We start from the raw sequence: 21,196 nt of genomic DNA, 5'->3' as shown, positions 1-21,196 counted from the left end.
GAGAAATCTAGAACTGTTTGATCCATCAGTGTTAAATGGGAAAATAAGGACAAAAATAGGGTTGTTATGCCAAAAACCACCTCATACAAATCTCAGTTTAATTAGCATGGACATCACAACTGGAAAGATTTGAAATAGATTCGCTTTAATTTTTAATCAACATGAAAGCCAATGGTACCATTGTAACAAAATGTAATCCCTTAGCTGTATTTCATTTAGAAAGTTAAGAGTTAAAATTGTGTCTAAAATCCACATTTCAATTATTTTATCACCAAGTATGCGCATCCAATACTGTTCTTTTGTGTGGCAGCTGTAAAAATCGTAAGCAATTTTTACTGTCAAGAAAACTGTGAATAAATAGGAGCTGTTAACTTAGGCAGATATCTGAGGTTATTTGGTGGCAATCAAGAACTCACAGCACTTCAACTAATGGGTTATGATCAGAAACTGTTCCTAATAGCCAGCTAGACGGATCTGAATATGAAGATTTCTATAATTTTGTTGTCAGCTTGTGATGTACTCTAGTGCTAATTATTTGGAACAATTATGTTTTCCTAATAACAAAAGACGAAGCAGTGAATTAAGCAGGCTTACCTTCAGATCTTTAGATAACAGTTTAAATGCACTTGCCATTAAGAAATAACATTTCTTTTTCCTGTATGGAACCCTAATTATTTAAGATGCTTGTCTTTTAAAATCTACATCTTCTACTTCTTTTAAGCATGTTCAATGTGTCAGTTTACACTGATGACTTCAGTAACTAGTATTTTCTCAGTCTTAGGTTTATGCCTGTACCTCCCATAGACTGCTTACTTCATTTGGTTATTCAAAAACCATAATTAGTGCAGTAATTAACATGTGGATCCTTCAAAGGAAGACTGCTAGAATCATGGGACGTCTCTCATCATTCTTACTGATGTATGGATGATAAAGAGACTTAGGTTGAGGTGACAACAGGATTTGTATTATTGCACATTAACTGAGCTGCAGGGAAATTCAGACAGGACCTTGGTCCACAGAGTCTTTCCTTTTGAAAAAAGTAATTATCCACACTGTTTCTATAATGCAACTAGGTGTTATCCTGCATTTGCAGCTGTCAAATCATTTGTTTTAAAAGGTTTTTTATGTCTTATGAATACTTGAAAGTTTTGAGTTTTGCACATTATCTCTTAACCAATTACAGAAATGAGGTGCCAAGATGTTAAAAAAAGATATAATCCAGAGAACCATAACAGAGAAATTTTTTCTTGACAACTGATTTCAGACAATTTGCTGGTAATTTTGGGTTGATGCCGTTTACAGTCTTAAAATTACAGTAATAAAGAAAAGGGCCAATTTTATTCAATTCCCTAGAGGATTTTTTTAATTTCAGTTTTCAAATAAGCTGAATATGTTGCTTTTTCAAGCCAGAGTAAGCAAGTTGTTCTGCATTTGAATCGGGATGTGCCTGACATAAAAGTGAATAATGTGTTTCTGATATGCCTATAGCTGATGTCTTCAGCTTCAATATACAGTCATTTAAATTGGCACATTATAGAAATTCATGTTCTTTCATTTGGGCTTTAACTTTCCAAAACCAGTGGTTCTCTTTTTTACACTGTTTCACTCACTGACATATGCCAGAAATATTTCATATTTTAACCTACAGGCTGTCCTTGGGAAATGGCCTCTATACATAGGGTATGACTTTATTTGTTAAAGAGGTCATTTGAAAAAGCCCTTAGGGTGCTGCTGACCTTTTGTCCCTCAAACTAGTAGGGAGAAAACATAAAAAGGAACTACATAATAATCCCTCGTAGACAGGTGACCTTAAACCAATTCTATACTGTAAGGTTTGCTTCCATTTAAACTCAAAATAGACCAAGAAAAAGCAGATTACAGGTCTTAATCTGTAACCTGGACTGTTTGAAAGATTACAGCACAATTATTTTACTGTAAATGAAGGTTTAATATATACAGGCTTTATTGAAATGCAGATTTTCTAGTATGGTCATTTCATTTAATTTAGTGTTAAAATATGTAGATTGTTCGAGTCATGGGTTCTAACAAAAAAGGGTTCTAGGTTAAAATAAATCAGTGCAGCTCCCTTTTCTTCAGTTAAATTATGCTGATTTGCAAGAGTTGAAGATCTAGCCCTAGTTATTAATACCTCAAATTTACAAATACTCACTTGTGTAATTTTGTGGAACCAAGCAGACCCACTGACTGAACAGCAGTATTCAGATATGTATGATTACCTAGGTATATGAATATTTGCAGGATCAAGTCCTAAAATATAACGTTGAAAATTCTTTCTAGACAGATGTCTCCTTTCAAAAGCTAATTTGTCTGTCCTACTAAGAGTTTTCTATTAGGTGATATAGCAGATATAATTGAGCAGCTACACTTAACACAAGATGTGATTATAGGATAATCATACCTTCTATACAGTATCCATATGAATGATTCCTACAATAGCTAAGAAGTCTGTTTTTCTATATTGTTGTACAAATAAAACCTCTCGGCCAATCAGAATAAAGGGCTACTGGACTGTTCTTCCAAATAGTGTAATACACACAGTCAGCATATACAGTAAATACTATTAAATATATACTAATCTCTTTAGACACTGCTTATCAGTAGAAATACATTATGTAGCCTTCAAAATCCCAAAATAATTTATGAGTAACAGTTTTGAACGTACTTCAAGGTAGCATCTCATAATTCAGAGGTGTGACATCACTGAGTACTGTTAATAATGGGTGTTATGTCATGCCCATGAATGATGAGTTTTTCAGAGGTTTTTAATTACTTTTGAATTTAAGCCATTCTGGCAGAATTTTGAACAAACTCTGATGGCAATGTGTTCTGAATGAAGCTGCTCTGGCAACATTCAGAAAAAACATGCACTCTAGTGGGTAAAGGAAAATGTTTCAACCGTTCCTCACACCTGGTGGTGTAGAGGAAGGTTAAAGGAAACGGTTTCTGCTAACTGCTGCAGGCAGTTAGTTACAGCTTTCCTTTTCTGCATCTAGGGAGGAGCTGTAAAAATTGTGGTCAGATCCATATATTATATAAAATAGAAGAAAAAAAGAAGTAAAAGCAAGGCCATAATGGCCTGAAGGGTTATCATGATGTCATCAAACTCATTTTAGGCAGATAATTAAAGGACACTATTTTTTTAAAAAATTGGGCTTAATGCAACTGGTAAAATAAATAGAAAGTAAAAAATTTTATATGACAACAGTTAACCTCTATTCATTAAGAAAAGGTACTAAATAAGTCACGTAATCAACACTCGCAAGTTATTCAAAAAAACATCCTTTTGAGAGGGAATTATTTCAATGACAAAATCCAAATGGCACAAGAATAATAATTTTAAATGTAGCCTAACTTTCCCACCCACAATATTAGGATGTCAGGTGTAAACTTCCTCTGCTCTGTAAACGCATTGGACTTCACCTCATTATCTATATGTACAGAACACACATATTCCCTTGTACTTTGACACTGTGTTGGGGTTATCACCAAAATATTCTCTCTTTTACAGATGGTTTCTCATTATAACATTTGTTTTACCTTTGTGAGGCAAATAAAATCTAGTGTATGTAAACCAATTATTTAACCAAATTACTTTGATCATTGGAAACTGACAATTAGTGTTACAGCATCTTAACAATGAAATCCACATACTAGAGCAATCTGGTATTCTACACTGCAATATAAGTGAATGGAGTGAATTTATTTTCTGTAGCAAGCAGAGAGAGAAAGAGAAAGGCAGAGGATGAGTAAAGTCCAAGTTGATCAACTATTTCCTTACTCTGTATTTGTTCAGCATGTTATACGTTAATTGTTTAATTTTTCAAATTGATAGTTAATGTATTGTGACAGCTCTCTTGACAGAACCCTGGATGACTAATGTCAGTTCTTAGAAAGTATGCACAGGGGAACCAGCTGATCAGTTAATCAATGACTATGTTAGACACTTGCCAAACTACCAGCTGCAATTTTGATCACTGATTGGTGTTTATCAAGTGCAAGTTGGTCTGGTTACCTGTAATGGATTGTACACTTTATCTTTTCATCTTTTAACACACACACTGTAGGGAAAAAAATTAAGGCACATACAAGCGCACCCACGTGATCAGTTTATTTTCAAAGCTTAAACACATCAGTACTTCTAAGAAATAGCTGTGAGCTGGAAGAGCATTCTGGATATTGTCATGCAAATGAGAACCCCAAACATATCACTTTGCTTCAAAATTGCACTGCAGTGATGAAAATCTTTTAAAACAGGAACAGGATTTATCCAGGCTAAACGAGCAAGCCCAGTATAAGCTGTCTCTGTTTTCAAAGATGGGTGCTTGTATATAAAGTCCTAATTCCACATTTCAGTGTTCAAATTGGCATGTAGTTCATTTATGCACCTAAATACCAATGTGAGCATTCAAAAGCAGGATTAGGATATTCCAGTAAACTTGAAAATTGGCCTTGTTATGTCTTCCTATTTTTTTCTACAGCATTTGCCACAATGGGTCCCAGATCTGGGAGTGGTGGGTACTCATCACCTCTGAAAATCAGGTCCCTCTTATATTTTTATTTTTCAGTGTAAATAGTAAAAAAAAAAAAAAAAAAAAAAAAAAAAAGCTTTTGTAAAGCTCTAGGCACCCTAACACTCAGTGAACATTACAGCAACCGCCACCCAGGAGTATTCAACAATCAGTCAGACAGGAACTCCACCAACCAGCCATGGGCAAAAAAGCATTTTTCAATTCCTTCGTTGTTCCAGGAAACTCCATACTCTCAACCCGCTCCAAAAACCCCACCTAAGGGACATCTTTTGTTGCATACCCCAAAGGTCATCAATCTCAGTCTATTTTGGACCAAGTTGGGGAATAAGTTCCAGAGTGCTGGAGTCCTCACAGAACATACCTGGCTAGCAGCCCCCACTCTTTCAGAAGGAGCTTGAGCACCTCTGCTGACTGTAGCCAATAACTACGGCCGGCAGAATGAGGCAGTCCCTCAGGTGGGCCAGTCTCAAGTTATTTAGGGCTTTATAGGTCATAACCAAGACGTTAAATGCCACACACAGACCAATGGGCAGCCAGTACAGATCCCAGTGTACTCATGTCTTGTGCAATCTACAAGATGCCTTGCTCAGTAAGTGAGCTGCTGTATTCTGAACTAGCTTGCATATGACATCCTGCCCCACTGAAGTCAAGGGGAGTTTTGCCAATGACTTTAGTGAGGCCAGGATTTTACCGTCAGTCTGTGAATAGTGTAGTCCCACATAGAGTGCATTGCAATAGTCTGATCTTGAGAGTACAAAGCATGGATAACAGTGGCAAGGTCTGCATCCAAAAAGAAAGTACACACCCACCTAGCCAGATAAATACGGTAAAAGGCTGACTGGATCACTGCTGTAATATGATCGTCAGACAGCAACTGGAGATCTAAAATCACCCCTCAGTTGCAAACTCTGATAACTAATGGCAGATATACTCCCTCAGTCAAAGAAACTGATATTACCTCCGCCATATCTTCCAGCTGCTTTCCCCAACCTACTTATCATCACTTCAGTCACTCTGGGTAGAGCTTGAGCCATCTCAGGCTCAATCGTGACCCAGTCTTGACTAGACATTGGCTGAGGTATTGAACCACATTGTGTTAGTTAGGGCTGGTCTACACAGTGCTGGTAAAGATGCTAGAGGGGTGTGATTTTAAAGCTTTTTAACGTGTTGTGCTCTAACTGCCCAGTATAGACCCTGCTGGCGTAAACTCAAAGGTGTCCAGTTAACGTGACCGTAGACTCACAGGTATGGTTGCCTACAGCAATGCTTCTCAAAGTCGGGCTGCTGCTTGTTCAGGGAAAGCCCCTGGGGGTCCGGCCCAGTTTGCTTACCTGCCGCATCCGCAGGTTTGGCCAATCGCGGCTCCCACTGGCTGCGGTTTGCTGCTCCAGGCCAATGGGGGCTGCGGGAAGCGGCGCGGGCCAAGGGATGTGCTGGTCACCCTTTCCACAGCCAGTAGGAGCCGCGATCGGCCAAACCTGTGGACACAGCAGGTAAACAAACCAACCCGGACCGCCAGGGGCTTTCCCTGAACAAGCAGCGGACCAGCTTTGAGAAGCACTACAGGGCTATGTTCACGTGAAGTAGGTACTTTTCAGATCATGCCAGCAGGGTCTACACAGGGCAATTAAAGCACAGCCATTAGAGCACTTTACAAGTCATACTCCTCTAGTCTGCTATGCCACATAGACAAGCCCTCAAATGCCCAGTAGGTGCTTAAATATGGATTTGTGTACCTAACTTTAGGCATTCACATTTGAAAATTTTGTCCTAAACATTTGAGAGACAGAAGGGCTTAGCACACAAGGATCCTCTCACTCTGGGTCTGTGTCAGAGTCACCATCCCTTCGGCCAAGGAAGGTTGAATGTGGCTACCTTGGGAGCTCATGAAGCCCATTCTTCGGTTGAGTGGAGGGAGTTACACAACTTGCTACGTTTCCTTTACAGTGTTCCCACCATCTGCCTGGGCACATAAGGGAGAGCGCCTGGGAATGTAAGGGTATGTCTACACTGCAATTTAATGCCTGTGGCTGGCTTGTATCAGCTGACTTGAGCCACAGCGCTGTTTAATTGCAAGGTAGATGTCTGAGCTCAGGCTGGAGCCCAGGCTCTCCCAAACTTTTGTAGCAGTCATTCAAGTGAAATTCATCTCCTTTTATTGCACATACTGTATATACACAAATTGGGGCAGGTCATGCTGCAGCAAAGAACTTCTTATACTGCACTGATTAGGTAGCAATATAGTACATTATCAGCAATACATGCATAAAGTCTTCTTTTCAGTCTGGTCACTGAGAGGAATTTAATGCACAGATATGACGATATCACTGAAAACTTCTGTGCTAGAATGATGTCATTTGACTGAAAATGAAAACTTGTTCATTGTAATTCGATAATAGGGGTTAAGGGGAGAACTATCAATATATATTATTTAGATACAACTCCAGGCATCCACTCTATCAGACAGAACATATTTCAGTTCATTTTGCTGGCTCGGTCTGGGACATTCACAGAAATAATTGGCAATCCATTGCCCTGCTGCACTTAAACCCCTTGTCTGCAAACATGATGCAAAGTGAAGGTGGTTGAGGTTTCATAAAAATGAAAAAATGCGGTGTGACAGACCCATCTGTGCCAGCTTTATAAAACAAAGTGCCCAATTTTATCATCATTGCCTTTTGTTCTGCACAGTGCTATTCATGTGATTATTTTATGAATGCTTGCTGGTAGAGTCTGTAAGCCTTGCTTTATGTAACTGCTTCATCTACTGTGCTCCATGTTCTCAGCGGTTCTTGCTTCCCCCACTTCCCCCTGCCTTTTTTTATATCCAACTCTTCTCTGCAAAAATGTTGACTTAGAACCCTTAGCAAGATTACAGAGTTCTGGGCTCAAACACTAAAGTGATTTGTTTTTGAATTACAGATCAAAAGTAAACTGCAAAGAAGCATTTAATAAGGTAGAAGAAGCAAGGGTATGGCTTATTTAATTCCCAGAATCCAGAATCTGTAATGATTTTATTATAGTAGTGTCAGTTTTCATTATTTTCATGAATGGGTATTCCCTGATTGATGCACAATATTTGCATCTGATGAACCAACGAGTTTAAACATGGTTTGTTTTAATGGTTTGTGAATTTGCATTCAGATTCGTCAGAAGTAATTTTATTTGAAATCACACAGGTCTAAATGCAGTTGTTGTAAATGCATTTGGGTTGAAATGCCAGGATCAGCCCATTAATCTACAGATCTACAATATAATGTTTGTTGTTTTGGGGAGGGGAAAGGTTGAAGGGAGTGGTGTTTTTTGTGGTAAATTGGCCAGACCATCCAGGCATAGGCTTTTCATTATAGAATGAATGGAGAATACCAAGGGAGGTTGGCCATAGCTTGAGTGTGTCTGCTGATCACAGCTGTGGTAGTATTGCAGGGGGGAAAGGCAGTGGCTCAGGTAACCAGGTCTCAAACCATTTAGGGCTCTATAGGTTAAAAGCAGCAGTTTATATTCTACCTGTAAATTACCAGTCTATGCAGATCATGGAGCAGCACTGTTACATGCTCTCTTGGTATGTATCTGCACTTGACAAGCAAACAGCCACATTCTGTATTAACTGCAATTTCCAATGGTCTCACATCCAAAAGAAACTGCATAGGAATATTTGGTGGGAAGAGAGAAGGAAGGACATTTTACAGCCACTAGTGCTCCTCATTCCAGGATTCGAATGCCTGCTGAGTGTTATGTATGGACTTCTTTTGGTGCTTATAGGACCATTTTCATTTCCATAATGGTCAATATGTTGAACAGATTAAATTACTTTAACGTCTTTCACTTGGCATCATACTAAGCAACGCAATTACCTAATTTGAAGGTGCAGATACCCAGTTTTGTGAGTGCAAAATTAGAGGAGGCTTTTGACACTTTGGCCCCTCACCCTACTTGCATGACATGACACTTTCCACAATGCTATATACTCTTCTTAAATGTAGCAGTATACGTTACACAGGGATATTTTTATTGGACAAATTCACATTATTAAATCAGTCTGTGTAATTTACTTTAACCCTTTTAAAAAGAATAAGCCTTTAATCATTACTTAGAATTCACATGGAATTGAATGGATGTATTTACAGGGTATTCATGCAGTCACTCCACATGCTTAGGGCTAGGTTCTCTAGTCTGGATAAGCTGTACTTGGCTCAAGGCAAAAGTTACTATATGCCACCTTTGTGGTTTCCTCACTCTGGAATCAGTCAGGGCTGGCCTATCTCCTTGCTTAAGTTAAGCAGCCTTAGCCACCAGTTTGATACGCCCTAGGCTGGGTACTGTTTGAGGCCCCAGTTAAAATAAATAATGAAACCCCTGTTTAGCTATCAATGTAAGCATATACTTAAGTCCCATTGAAGTCAGTGGGACTTAAGCACATGCCTAAAGTTAAGCCCTTTCTTAAGTGCTTTGTCTGAAAAGGGATGGACTGCTGAATTGGGGCCTGAAAGTCTTTACCACCTGACTTGGTTGACTTGGACCATTTCTTAGTCAACTTGTGTCCACCTCACAGAATTTGGTAGTCACACAGATGATGTCAGTGGACACAACTGGGTATTGCATTCTGAGCAGAGATGCTTATTAATTCAGGCATATATGAACATTGAACTACTCTCTCTTCATGAAAACAGGATTGGGTCATTGGCAGAACATTATTGGGAAAAATGCATGGATGCTTCTGATGCTCTACTTGTCCAGTGGATAACTGGAGTACTTCAGTTTCTAGGGCTGACAGTCTGGCTCCTTTGAGAAAGGATGGTCTTATGGTTAAGACACTGGACTGGGACTCGGTAGCCATGGTTCTCTTGTCTCTAATACTTCCTGTGCGGCTGTGGGCAAATCAGCTGGGCAAGACACACTTTCTATATCTCAGTTCCCCATCTGTAAAAGGAGGATTATATTGCTTTCATATCTGACAGGATATTGACTGGGATTTGCATTGACAGTATGGTGAAACGGGCTGTATAACTAGATAAATGCCACTATTATTTTAAAATGCACAGCTTTTAGTTGCAAGTGCATATGCTTAGCACCTCTGAAAAGCAGGCCAAGTTTTTTTTTTTAGATGCCTAAATCTGTATTTAGGAGCCTCATTTTAGGTACACAGGTATTAAAATTTCAGAATAAAACTATATTCTGTTGTGAGAGCAACACCTGGGCACTGTGATGTGTTAGAGATAAAATTACTAGACTTAAAACTGGATTTCCTTGGACTTGTCATCTTAGGTTACCAGTACAGTCTAAGTTACTTCTGTGTAAACGTCTGCATGTGTAATTCCTTTTTACTTTTCATAAGGAAATGTTATATGTCATTGAGATAACAGTTCCTTTAAATCATCCTGATTTCAATGGAAGTATCTGAGAGAATGCCTGGGGTGTTTTAAGGATGCTTAAAGGTACATAGAAGTACGCCAAGCCCTGGTGAACCTCAACAAATTTTGAAGTACTGCAGTATACATAGAAAGTATAGTTCTATAAGCATAGAAAGTATAGTTATGAAATCTCCACGTAACCCAAGGCTAGTATTCATAATGGTTGCTTCAGAGCTGTGATGTCAATGTATGCTCAGAAAGGCTTTAATCTATAGATGATTGGTGTGACAGACTACAGTGGCTCCTTTTGTGCTTTTTGTCCATCTGTACTTGGACTTAGGAAAGGACTAATTCACAGAACCGTGCACACCCTAGAAGACAACATTACTAAAATGCCTCCTAATTATTTTATGAACTGTAGTTACCATGCTAGGACAGCAGTTGCTTTTTGTGAGTAAAATTAGTGTATTGCTTTAAATTTAAGAATGAAAACAATTAAAAGGCAGCTGTAGGTAAAATATAAACAAAAGTGCTACAATCATGTTTTGTTTTTTTAAACAAAGCTGATTTTCAGTTTGAAGGAGGCAAAAAAAGACACTGAAACTAGAAGACTTTAACATGAATGTTAGTGAGAGCTGTTGATTTGTCAGCGCTTCAGAAAATCAGGTCACTTATTTTTTTAAATTTTGTCTATTTTTTTTTAGCACTAGTTTTAGAAATGTTTAGGCAACTGTATACATTTTCCTCTAAGGCCTTATCTGTTACACTGGAAAATTCTGCACCATATTCCAGCAACAATGCCACATGTTTTCGTGACATGGCAGTAAAAACACCTGAGGCCTTCATACATTACCACTAGCAATGTAGCTTGCACTGGTATAGCTGCACCAGTGTTGGGGTGTGATTACACCATGCAACACTTGAAGGGTAGGTTTAGACTAGGAAAATAGATGGTGTTTTACAATATGCTAGCTAAAATGCTTTAATTAACATGTTTTTAAGCACTAGTTAATACCTAGTATAGACAGGGTTTGACATCTTTACACAGCACTATCCAGGGCCGCCCAGAGGATTCAGGGGGCCTGGGGTCTTTGGCGGTGGGGATCCCCGCTTTGGCGGTAATTTGGTGGTGGCGGGTCCTTCCACCCCCGCCGCCGAAGACGCGGAGCGGAAGAAGCTCTGGAGGCCCGGGCCCCACGAGAGTTTTCTGGGGCCCCGGAGCAAGTGAAGGAAAAAAACTCTCGTGGGGGCCCCTGTGGGGCCCGGAGCCTGGAGCACATTGCCTCACTTGCCTCCCCTCTCCCCCCCAGGCCGGCCCTGGCACTATCTACACTGGGAGCAAGTGGTGTTTAAAAATGGATAATTAAAACATGTTTGCTAATAAATGTTAAAATGCTACCTATCTTCCTAGTTTAAATAGGCCCTAGAAAGGGAAATTGTAACAAAGGGTCAGTGAAGTGACATGACATTGGTAGCAAGGGTTGCTCACCAATGAATGCTTGATTGAGAGTCTTGTCCAGGTAACTGGCAGCCATTCCAAATTCTTTGTCATGTGAGGAAGCAAGGCAGTTAGGCACCATGTTCAAAGGGAATGCTTTAGTTCAGAGATACATTGATGATGAGTTAGTTGGGTAGTTAATGAACAATAACTTGCCTTGTTTCACAGGAATTTTATAGAACTACTCTAGAAGCAGTGATAACTCAGATTAAATCATCTCCTAGCTGCTGTGCAGTAAATTCATGCCACCACAGGAATAGTCCCATACTGGCAGCGGGAAGGTGTAGATAACCTAATGGGCCTTTTCTAGCTCTGATTTCCATTATTCATTCTGTTCACATTTTCCTTCAGCTATTCAGCTTGAATTCTTTAGTCCCTCTGTCAAATCTGATTGAGCTCACTCTCTGTAGGGAGAGAAAATAATCCCCATCTCTCCTTAGGGTTTACACCCTTCTAAAACTGTAGACTCTTATCATGTCTGCATGACTCTTAGTCATCACTTTGCTACAATACATATATTTAGATCTTTTAACCTTTCCGTGTAAGTCAGCCCTCTAATTATTTTTCTGCTCATTTCTGAAAACTTGTCTCCAGTTTGTCCATATCTTTTTAGTAAAGAGAGGTGCTGAGAATTGAGTAGTATATTTCAGTTATATTCAGTTGTAGTTGTACTAGACCTGTATAGAGTGGACTTATTAATGATCCGCTATGTGACATGATGTCTTTGCACTGCCTTTTTGCTGTCGTATCATGTTACAAACTAAAGTCTAATTTGCTGTCCACTATCACACTTAGGTCTCTTTCAGCATTAGAGTTTTCAAGGTTTTTTTGTTCTTTTGTTTTTGTCCCCTTCCAACTGAATATCTATGTTTCAGATTTATTTTTCCCACATGTATTAGTTTGCATTGTTGCAAACTGAATATCACGTTGTTATTTTATACTCCTGTTTCTAATTTATTTAGGTTCCTTCTGTGTCCTTATTGGTGTTAGTGACTCCTCCTAGTTTAGTATAATCTGTGAACTCCTCTTCTAGCTCATCAATGATGAGAGTGCTTTTATCTACAATGTAACATAAAAATTCTTCATAGACAAAAAACCGCAACTTTGGAGCTGAGTGGAAGCAGCTAGGAATAACCAGGATCTTGACCAATTTCACTGTGCATAACTTTGCAGATGCTATAGTGAAGGGAAAGGACCCTTTATTTACCTCCCACACAGTTGCAGCATATGATGTTAAAAAATCCATGTATTCATCTGTCAGATTCAGCGTAAGATTTCCCACTTTGGCACTTTAGCAGTGTACACTCTTTTGCTCAACTTGCTGCAGTTCACAGTGCCTTGTGAGGTTGAAACTGGCGAATAGGACATTTAGGGGCCACTGTAGCAATAGCACAGAGAAAAATATTATAACATCCTACCAAATCGTCAGTAGATCGGTCAGTCAGATTAACAACATTTTCCCTGAAGGCTGCCAAGAAACTCACTGGTTTCATCCATCTCCAAAAGCTACCCCTTTAAGATCTCCCTTCATCTCATGCTGAACCGTATACCTAGTCAGGGGACAACTGCACTAGCAGTTAATTCAGCATATTGGTTACATATGCAAAGTCAAAGGGTTCATCCTTTTTTCAAATCGTAGGGTAGTATCAGCTTTGGCTGTCAGACTGGATGATCGTACTGGTGCTTTCTGGCTTTAAAATCTATAAATCATAAATGTATTGGCCACAGGCCTTGCACTGAGCACCCTCAAGACAAAGAACTTGATCCTTGTTCATAGGCACACTTTGTTTCTGGGAATTGTTGCAAGGTAAAATCAAAGGAATCAAGATTCAACATCTCACCCTTTGTTTTCACCTATTATAGTAATTAGTGTGTGATGTCATTCTTTTTCTTGCCTTGTCTTCCCTCACCCACTACTACAGAAACAGAGTCCTGATAAAATCAATTCTCCCCAGCATGTGGAAGCATCAAAGGGACACATCTACTGCATCTGGTATGCAAGTGAAGAACTCCCAGCCCAGGCTGTAATGTTTATCCTAACTAGCAACCTCCCACCAAACCTCAAATACCTTTTCCCAACACTCACCCACAACGTAGCTCCTCCTTTCCCACAGATCACCTCTAACTGTATGGATGCTCTCGCCAGTGCAATGTTGGTGAAGTCAGTAAAGCAGAATGACCGTCACTGTACACTCCTCTCTTCAAATAATTTGAATATTTGAAACAAGACAGTTTGCCTAACTAAATAATGCTTTAAATTGCTATTTATTTCTAGTACAATCCATCCTTTAAATGCCTGACACTGTGCATTCTGAGGAGTCCTGTCCTTGAAATTACTACAGAGCACAATGATCAAAACTTATTGCTGATGTTTTGTTAGCATTTACTGGTAACATCTTGGCAGAGGGTGACCTCTAGTACTGTCTCTAAACATTTTCAATTTACAGACTCAAGTATTTTTGCTGTCTTTGGCTCTCATTCTTTTGAAGAGGTCAACCCTTTATGAATTTGCCACAAGAAAGAAGTTCAAAATGCCCTATAGATATAACCAGCTTAATAGGAATATAGCTGTGATGAACACATAACATACGATTCGTTTTAATATTTATAGAAGAAATTCACATTGTTTTAAGTGTACACAAGCAGCTGCTGTCATTTGGCTATGAGCAGATGTTAGACCTCCGAAAGCTTCACTGATAATTAAAATACTAACAGCTAGTGTTTTACCCCAGCTGCAGGTTCTGTTTACTGTAAATTTGATTTTAATGGTGCCTCTGTGCAGTTATTGAATAGCGGTTTGTTTTCTATCATACATGCAAAAGTGTCTACAATGAAGACAAATGGGTTATTTCCTGTAATTTACTCTGGAAAGATATGACAATACTCTGTAACATAGTTGCATTTATAAATGAAACACAAATATGACTACCAAGTAATACGTGATAGTTTCTGTTGCTTTACCTGGAAGAAAATAATTAGGGAAACTTATTGTTCTATTTAGCACCAAACAATCTCACCTAAGGCTGCTGTGCTTTTCAAGTGTGTCAAGAAGCACCCTCAAGCAATGAACAGGTACTCCTTTTTTACTGAATGTGCAAATCAAAAGAAAGAAAGAAAAATAAAATCAATAATACTTATTTTTCAGAGGTCTGCTAGAGTAATATACTGTCCTTTGTATCATTTAATTTTAAAAGTATACCAATTCTTTTGAGAAGTTTAATGTTAGGTATCCTGTGTGTCAGTTCATTTTCGAGTTACATACATGTGCATCAAATACTAGAAGAGGCTACTCAGTCTTGAGAATTCTTAATCCCCTGGGCCAACATGACACATTGCGCAAGCTATGTGGTTAGTCCCTTTGGCGGTTGAGACTGACCATCGCAGTAAGCACTCACTTTGGCTATGTCTACACTGTGCACCTTACAACAGTGCGGCTGTGCCACTACAGCCACATTGTAAGGCACACAGTGTAGCTGCTCTTTGTCGCCGGGAGAGAGTTCTCCCGGTGACAAAATAAAATTACCCCCAACAAGGGGTAGTAGCTTCGTCGCCAGGAGCACGGCTCCTGCCAACATATTGTTGTCCACACCAGTGCTTTTCATCACTAATACTTTTGTCATTCGGGGGGGGGGATGTTTTTATCACACTCCTGCGCAACAAAAGTTTTAACGACAAAAGTACAATGTAGACATAGCCTTTGATAAATAAAAGATTGCAGGACCAGGGTCGAAGTGTGTGTATACTTGAAAACCATAAAACCCTGTTGAGATACTAATGATCAATGGTGATCTATAACTTTGTGTTATGAAATAAATAAGATCTGGAATTAGCTCTATAAAAAAATCTGGATGGATTTTCCAGTCACTTGATACCTAACCACGGGACAGAAATTATAGTGCTTTTATACTTTTGATGCTGCCTGTCATGCTGTCTGTGTCCAAGAAATATAGTCCTCCAATTTGGCCAAGCATATCTGGTACGTCCTGAAGTTTGGATTATGGTTTAAAAGTGTTGTTGAGACAAATGCACTTTCCAGCTGCAGTGAAGGGGTTGAAGTAGAAAAACTAGATAACCTCTATGTCCCTTGTTCCCATACTGTGGCTAGTGCAGCACTGGCAGGCAGTCTGCAAAGAGCTGGCTGTGCTGGCCCTCTTCTTTGTTTCCAGCTGCTAAATTGCATTGGAAGAGCTAGCAAACTACATTGAGTACTCCCCTAATATTACTTTCCCATATAGGCACTTGCTGAAGTTGCCACAAGAATGTTATGTGATCACAAATCCAAGTGGAGAAGATAACTTGCAAAATCACAAATGGGAGGTGGGGAGAGTTGGTTTGTTTAATCTGGGAATAGTAGGGAAGGTGGTCCACAAGACATCTCAATTATTTTGTGGCCTACGTTATGTGATATTCTGTTTTTAGAACAGTATATTCCTGTCATGATCAGTGGAGTTTTTTTGTGCATAATTGCCATTGTTTAGATCAGAATGTGCAGGTTTAAAGATGATGTGTAAAGGATTTTTAATTAAAAAATTGGATGTTTGTCCGTATTGTTTTGTAATGTATAAAGATCTGAAAGGCTGGTTTTGTTCTGTTTTTCCAAAAGTGTTTTTGGTCTCCCCTAAGTTTGGTGAAGAACATCAAAGGGGCCTCAAGAGATGTGTAAGATTAGCTGTTAGCCTTTAAGTGCAGGGGCAGATATTTTAGAACTTTAACAAAGAAAGCCTTTTCCCAAGGGTAAAGTAGGCACTGGAGGTAAACAAAGACAAAGACAAAGCAAAGTGTTTAAACAATCTGACTAAAAATCCCTTCTCTTCCCTTTTGAATTGCTCAGCTCTTAGTCTTTGGCTCGCATTGCACTAGTTTCTTAATTGCCATAGATCCTTCCGAGATAGATAAGACATAAAAATACAAGCAAGAAACTCCATCACCATTTAATTTATGAACTTTAAAAAACAGTTCAGGCAGAGTCCTTATACACTTTAAAGTAGCAGGGAGGGCATGCTCTACTTTCTAAGCCACCTTTAAGGTTAAAACATCATCCTGTACTCAAGCAATTCTTATGAGACCTTCTTATAAGCACAATAGAGTGGGTTGAGGGGAAAACTAGAAGTCTTGGAGGATATTTTGAGTCTCAACCTTGAGCACAAGTTTTGCTTTTTAGGTTTAAATTGATTTCTTAATATTATTTGAAATTTGTTTTTGTTATTTAATTATCTTTTATGGTTAAAAAAAGTGGAAAAAATCTCATGACATTTGTATTGTATGAGTTTTAAATTCTTTGATTATATTTTTATGTTTCTCATGGAGTTGGTATGGCCCACTGTATAGGGACTTATTTGGACTACATTACAGGTGTATACTGTCTTCCTGAACATACTAGCTTCTGCAAAGCCATTTTGGTTTATTATGTTCACACATATTTACATAGATTACAAATACTTTTGTTTAACCCACATTGTAAATTTTAATTTAGGCATATGGAATCTTCATGCCAGTACACTGTAATGGCTCCTGTATACAAGGTTATGTAACACATTCTTACCAATTTACATCATTTCATATCCGTGAAGTAATTAATGTGAATGCTAATATTTAGAATTACAAAAATAGTGTCTGCTGATGTGCATTAGCAAAGTTTCAAATGATAACCTTTAGGAATATGTTTAATTAGTTTCTTTATATCCTAAATATAGGATATAAAGGCCAAAATGTTGACCAGTTGCCTAAAGCTACCTAAGTTTACCTAAATCCATGTTTAGATGGCTCAATAAAAATGTCCAGATTTTCAGAGATGCTGAACACCTGCACTTTGCTTCAATGGGAGCTTCTCAGCAGCACTTTCAGGCCTCTTTTATGAAGTTGCCTAACTTTAGCCACTCAGGTATGAAAACATTGGCTCATATGTCTCTCTTGAACCATTGGCCTAGAAAAGAATAAAAAGAACTGGGTTTGTATTTAAAGAGAAGAGATAGGCATCTGTGAAAAATCAAGCCAAACTAATTTTTGTTTTTAATCTTCAGAAATGGGGCACCACACACCAATTCGTACACTACATTTAAATGAATCAAAATAGTGATTTACAAAGAAAATGTTTTTATTGTTGTGAGCGTGCATCAATACACAATACATCAAAGACCTGATATATCTCCTATTAAAGTCAGTGGGAGACGTCCTCTGGACTTTTGGGAGAGTTTGATCAGCCCTAAATTATTCAAGCTTGCCTTTGAATAGTTGATATACCATATCATGCAATATATTGTACTAACATTTAGACAATTATTGTCTAGAAAAGGGAACCAATTATTATTGCAGTTATTGATATTGATTTGACTTGCAAAACTATTGGTGATGGCTGTTGTAGAGTTAATTCATTTATCTTTTAATATTTCTGAGAGGTTGTATTTCATTGAATATCATGGAATTTTACTGGATTTCATGTGAGAAACGTCACTTTTTTATGTTAAAAAGTAGTTCTGACTTATTAGCATTCTTGAATAATATGGTTTCATTTAAATATTTGTATTTGTGCATAAAGCATACCTTGAAAGTGAAGTACACGAAAATGAGTCATTGTTGAATATAATGTTCCATATCAGCCCCCATAAAAGTTTAAAAGTATCAGGAAAAATAACTCTGTAAATTACAATACAAACACAGATAATTTCCATTGTCATAACAAGCCAGCCCATTATTTCATTTACCATTTAATACCTCGTTTTTAGTGAGTGCATTGTGAAGGGTAGGTTAGGCTTAATGTCACTGTGTAAAACCACTTAATACAACTTTTGGAAAAGGCTTAGAAATCTAACGGAACGCCCATTAAGAGCAAAGTTGTGGTTTACATACAATATTAGCACAGACTTTCCTAACACATAACGCATTTCTTTCTGAGACAAGTCTCTTTAATACCATCTTTATCTGCTACACGATGCATGAAATCTACTTTCTGTTTTAGAACTGCAAATGACCCTTGACCCCTTTAGTAGAGACACAATGTGACCTTTCTATTGTCATCAGCTTTCATTCTCTTGAAAATTCTATGAATTTTTATTACAAGTTTTTTTAAACCAAGCTGAGGCTTCAACAAATTACTTGACACAGATGAGATGAAGTTGTTGAAGTAGTGTTAGATAAGTTTTACAGCCAGCACGTGTGCTGCTGAACAGTACAAAGCCAGTGTCCTACAATGTCATACACCAGTAACTGCTGAGCCTACTATTGGATAAATACATCATTTTATGGAACATTGATTGTTCTATAAACCCAATGGAGTATTATGCTCTATGATCAAACCATTTAGATTGTGTGTAGAGCACAGAAAATGCCATATTCAGGATGGTACTAAAAGTGCCATTTGTGTATTTTATGGATGTCATTACGGGGGAAACTTCTCTCTGTAGGCCCTGTTTACTGCAAAATTTTTTAGTCTGTAATGACATTTTTCATTCACAACGTATGCCTTCAAGAGAGGGGCCCTTGTTTTATTTGTTTCATTCGAGTTTACTGCACAAATCCTGTACATTTTAATTAAATGTAAGCTTAACAAAAGAATAAGATATTTATTCTGTGGGGAAAAATGATGACAGTAACAAAAGAGTAACACACACACACAAAAGAAAGAAGTCAGGTGTTGAGTAAAAGGGAAAAAAAAGCACTAAACCCTATTTGTAGTTTCCCAAATGCATATTAAATATGAAAGCCTATGTTTTAGCCATATTTGGGGGAGTGTGTGCTCTCTGAGAATTAAAATAACCTGGAAATATGGATTTAATGTCTAAAATCTTGACATTTTCAAATAAAAAAATAACAATCACTGAGGATGCCAGTTGATAAATAATCTCTCTCTTAAAATGACAGGCTTCTTGGAAAGAAACCATTTCTCTGAGTATTGCACTCCTACATATGAAACACCTCTTTGCAATTTTTTTATGGATATGAGCTCTTGCATCGTGTTTTGTCCTTTGAATGTTTATTTGCGTATCTTTTCAATTTGTAATGATATGCTATCAGCAGCAAGTGTAGTTTTCCTAATATTAATGTACATTTGTATTTTAGTCTGTGTTTGGCACGACAATCAACACATTCCCTCCCCCCATTCCTTTTTTGTTTTTAGTAACAAGTGACTTGCTGCTTGATACAGTCAAGTAATGCGACATTTTCATTACACAGTGTAAAAATATTATGTTGAAAAGCAGTGCCCATTATACATCTGTATTGTCCCAAAGTCATAATAGCAACTAATCCTTAAAACATACTGTTTCCTAAATATCTCCCCTCTTTGGCTCTTCACTTTCAAAACAAAGAAAACCTATAAAGTATACAATTCGTATTTACCATGAAGATCACTGAAATTGAAGTTGATGTTCCCAGTAAATTCTTGGTCATAGTCCAGTTAAAATGTAAAGTTGCAATGGAGAATCACGTTAGTTTAAATGACACTTGAACTTTTACATAGCTCAACATTAATTCATTATAGTTGAAATAGAAGAATCTTCAGTGGGTGAATCTTTTACAATCTGATTGAGGCTGTTACATTTTATAGGAGCCATTTTTCAAAGCAGTACTGACAGCACTCAAAGTTATTAAATTGCTGAATCAAAAGATGGACCTGCAATTGCATTTATGAACTGTGATGAAATAGCTGGGGTTGCACCGAGCTGAGGTTAAGATGTTGGTGTAGTTAAGCTTCATCACACCCCTTTGTGACAGCAGTATTTACCCATGTAGTTTACTTTAATGGTCAGGAAGTGTCTTAACTCACCTCTGGATTCAAATAGATTAAGTAAGCAGTCAGAATGGTGTAATTATCAGTGCTGCAAGGAATTCAGTGGATAACTCTACACCCAAGAGACTTCCCATTGAATTGCAGAGTAAAGACTGGAGTTGCATAGATTCACAGATACAGCATTTATTTTAGAGGCTAAGAACAAGATGCATTTCTTTTTCTTTCCTCCCCTGCAAACTGGACCTTTCCCTAAGTGTGATGACAGTATGATCTCTACTGTACCTAAATTACCTTTTTCTGAGGGTAATGATGGTGTGGTTTCTGCTATATCCAACGAATACTTCGGATTTGTAGATTTAGTTTGATTTCTTGCCATATCACTGCAAGACCCATCTTGTGTCATGTCAACAAAGAAGACTCCTGAGAGAGTTAATTAATCCTATGTGATTATGAAACGTGGACATGTTAAGATTATTTTGATAATTATCCTTTGATACTGATTTCTGCCTCCTATTTTTTCTCTTGTTTGGGAGTCTTGTGTATGTCAGTGCCCATAGAGAGAAAAACATAACAGGATAAATAACAATGATACCAACATAGCTTATCCCTGCCAAAATTTAATTCAATAGCATGTGCCAGATCAATCATGCAATATCATTTGGAAATACTTAACAGTTTAAGTTGTTTGTTCTCGTTTCCAAAGATAACCATTAAAACTCTCTCCTGCCTTGCAAGCTAACACCCCGTCTAGACTACGCGCCGTATCGTCGCATTAAAATCGATTGCTCGGGGATCGATATATCGCGTCTGATGTGGACGGGATATATCGATCCCAGAGCACGCTTAGATCGATTCCGGAACTCCACCAAAACAAATGGAGTTCCGGAATCGACATGGCGAGCTGCACACATCGATCCCGCGCGGTGAAGACGGGTAAGTAAATCGATTTTAGATATTCGATTTCAGCTACGCTATTCTCGTAGCTGAAATTGCGTGTCTAAAAATCGATTTTCGCGCGTAGCGTAGACATGGCCAGAGAGATGCACATCGGAGCACATCACCTCTGTAGAAT

The 21,196-nt window shown here is 38.2% G+C and overlaps 1 protein-coding gene across 3 annotated transcripts in view; it reads left to right on the top strand.

Moving 5' to 3' along the window:
• Nucleotides 1–21,196, top strand: part of ZNF407 (zinc finger protein 407) — a 453,603-nt gene that overhangs the window by 423,792 nt on the left and 8,615 nt on the right. The window contains exon 9 of one of the 3 annotated variants that reach the window (XM_075062909.1): nucleotides 7,473–7,521. The exons of 1 other annotated variant lie outside the window; for it this stretch is intronic. In XM_075062909.1, the coding sequence (XP_074919010.1) occupies nucleotides 7,473–7,483 (11 nt within the window). In that variant the 3' untranslated portion in view covers nucleotides 7,484–7,521. The remainder of the gene's footprint in view (nucleotides 1–7,472; nucleotides 7,522–21,196) is intronic. One more of the 3 variants, XM_075062908.1, reaches the window with a different exon arrangement.

This window comes from Chelonoidis abingdonii, chromosome 2 (assembly GCF_003597395.2).
Source record: "Chelonoidis abingdonii isolate Lonesome George chromosome 2, CheloAbing_2.0, whole genome shotgun sequence".
In the NCBI taxonomy this organism is placed as follows: Eukaryota; Metazoa; Chordata; order Testudines; family Testudinidae; genus Chelonoidis; species Chelonoidis abingdonii.
The sequence above is the reverse complement of the archived record's forward strand: the minus strand, read 5'-3'. Positions and strand labels throughout refer to the sequence as shown.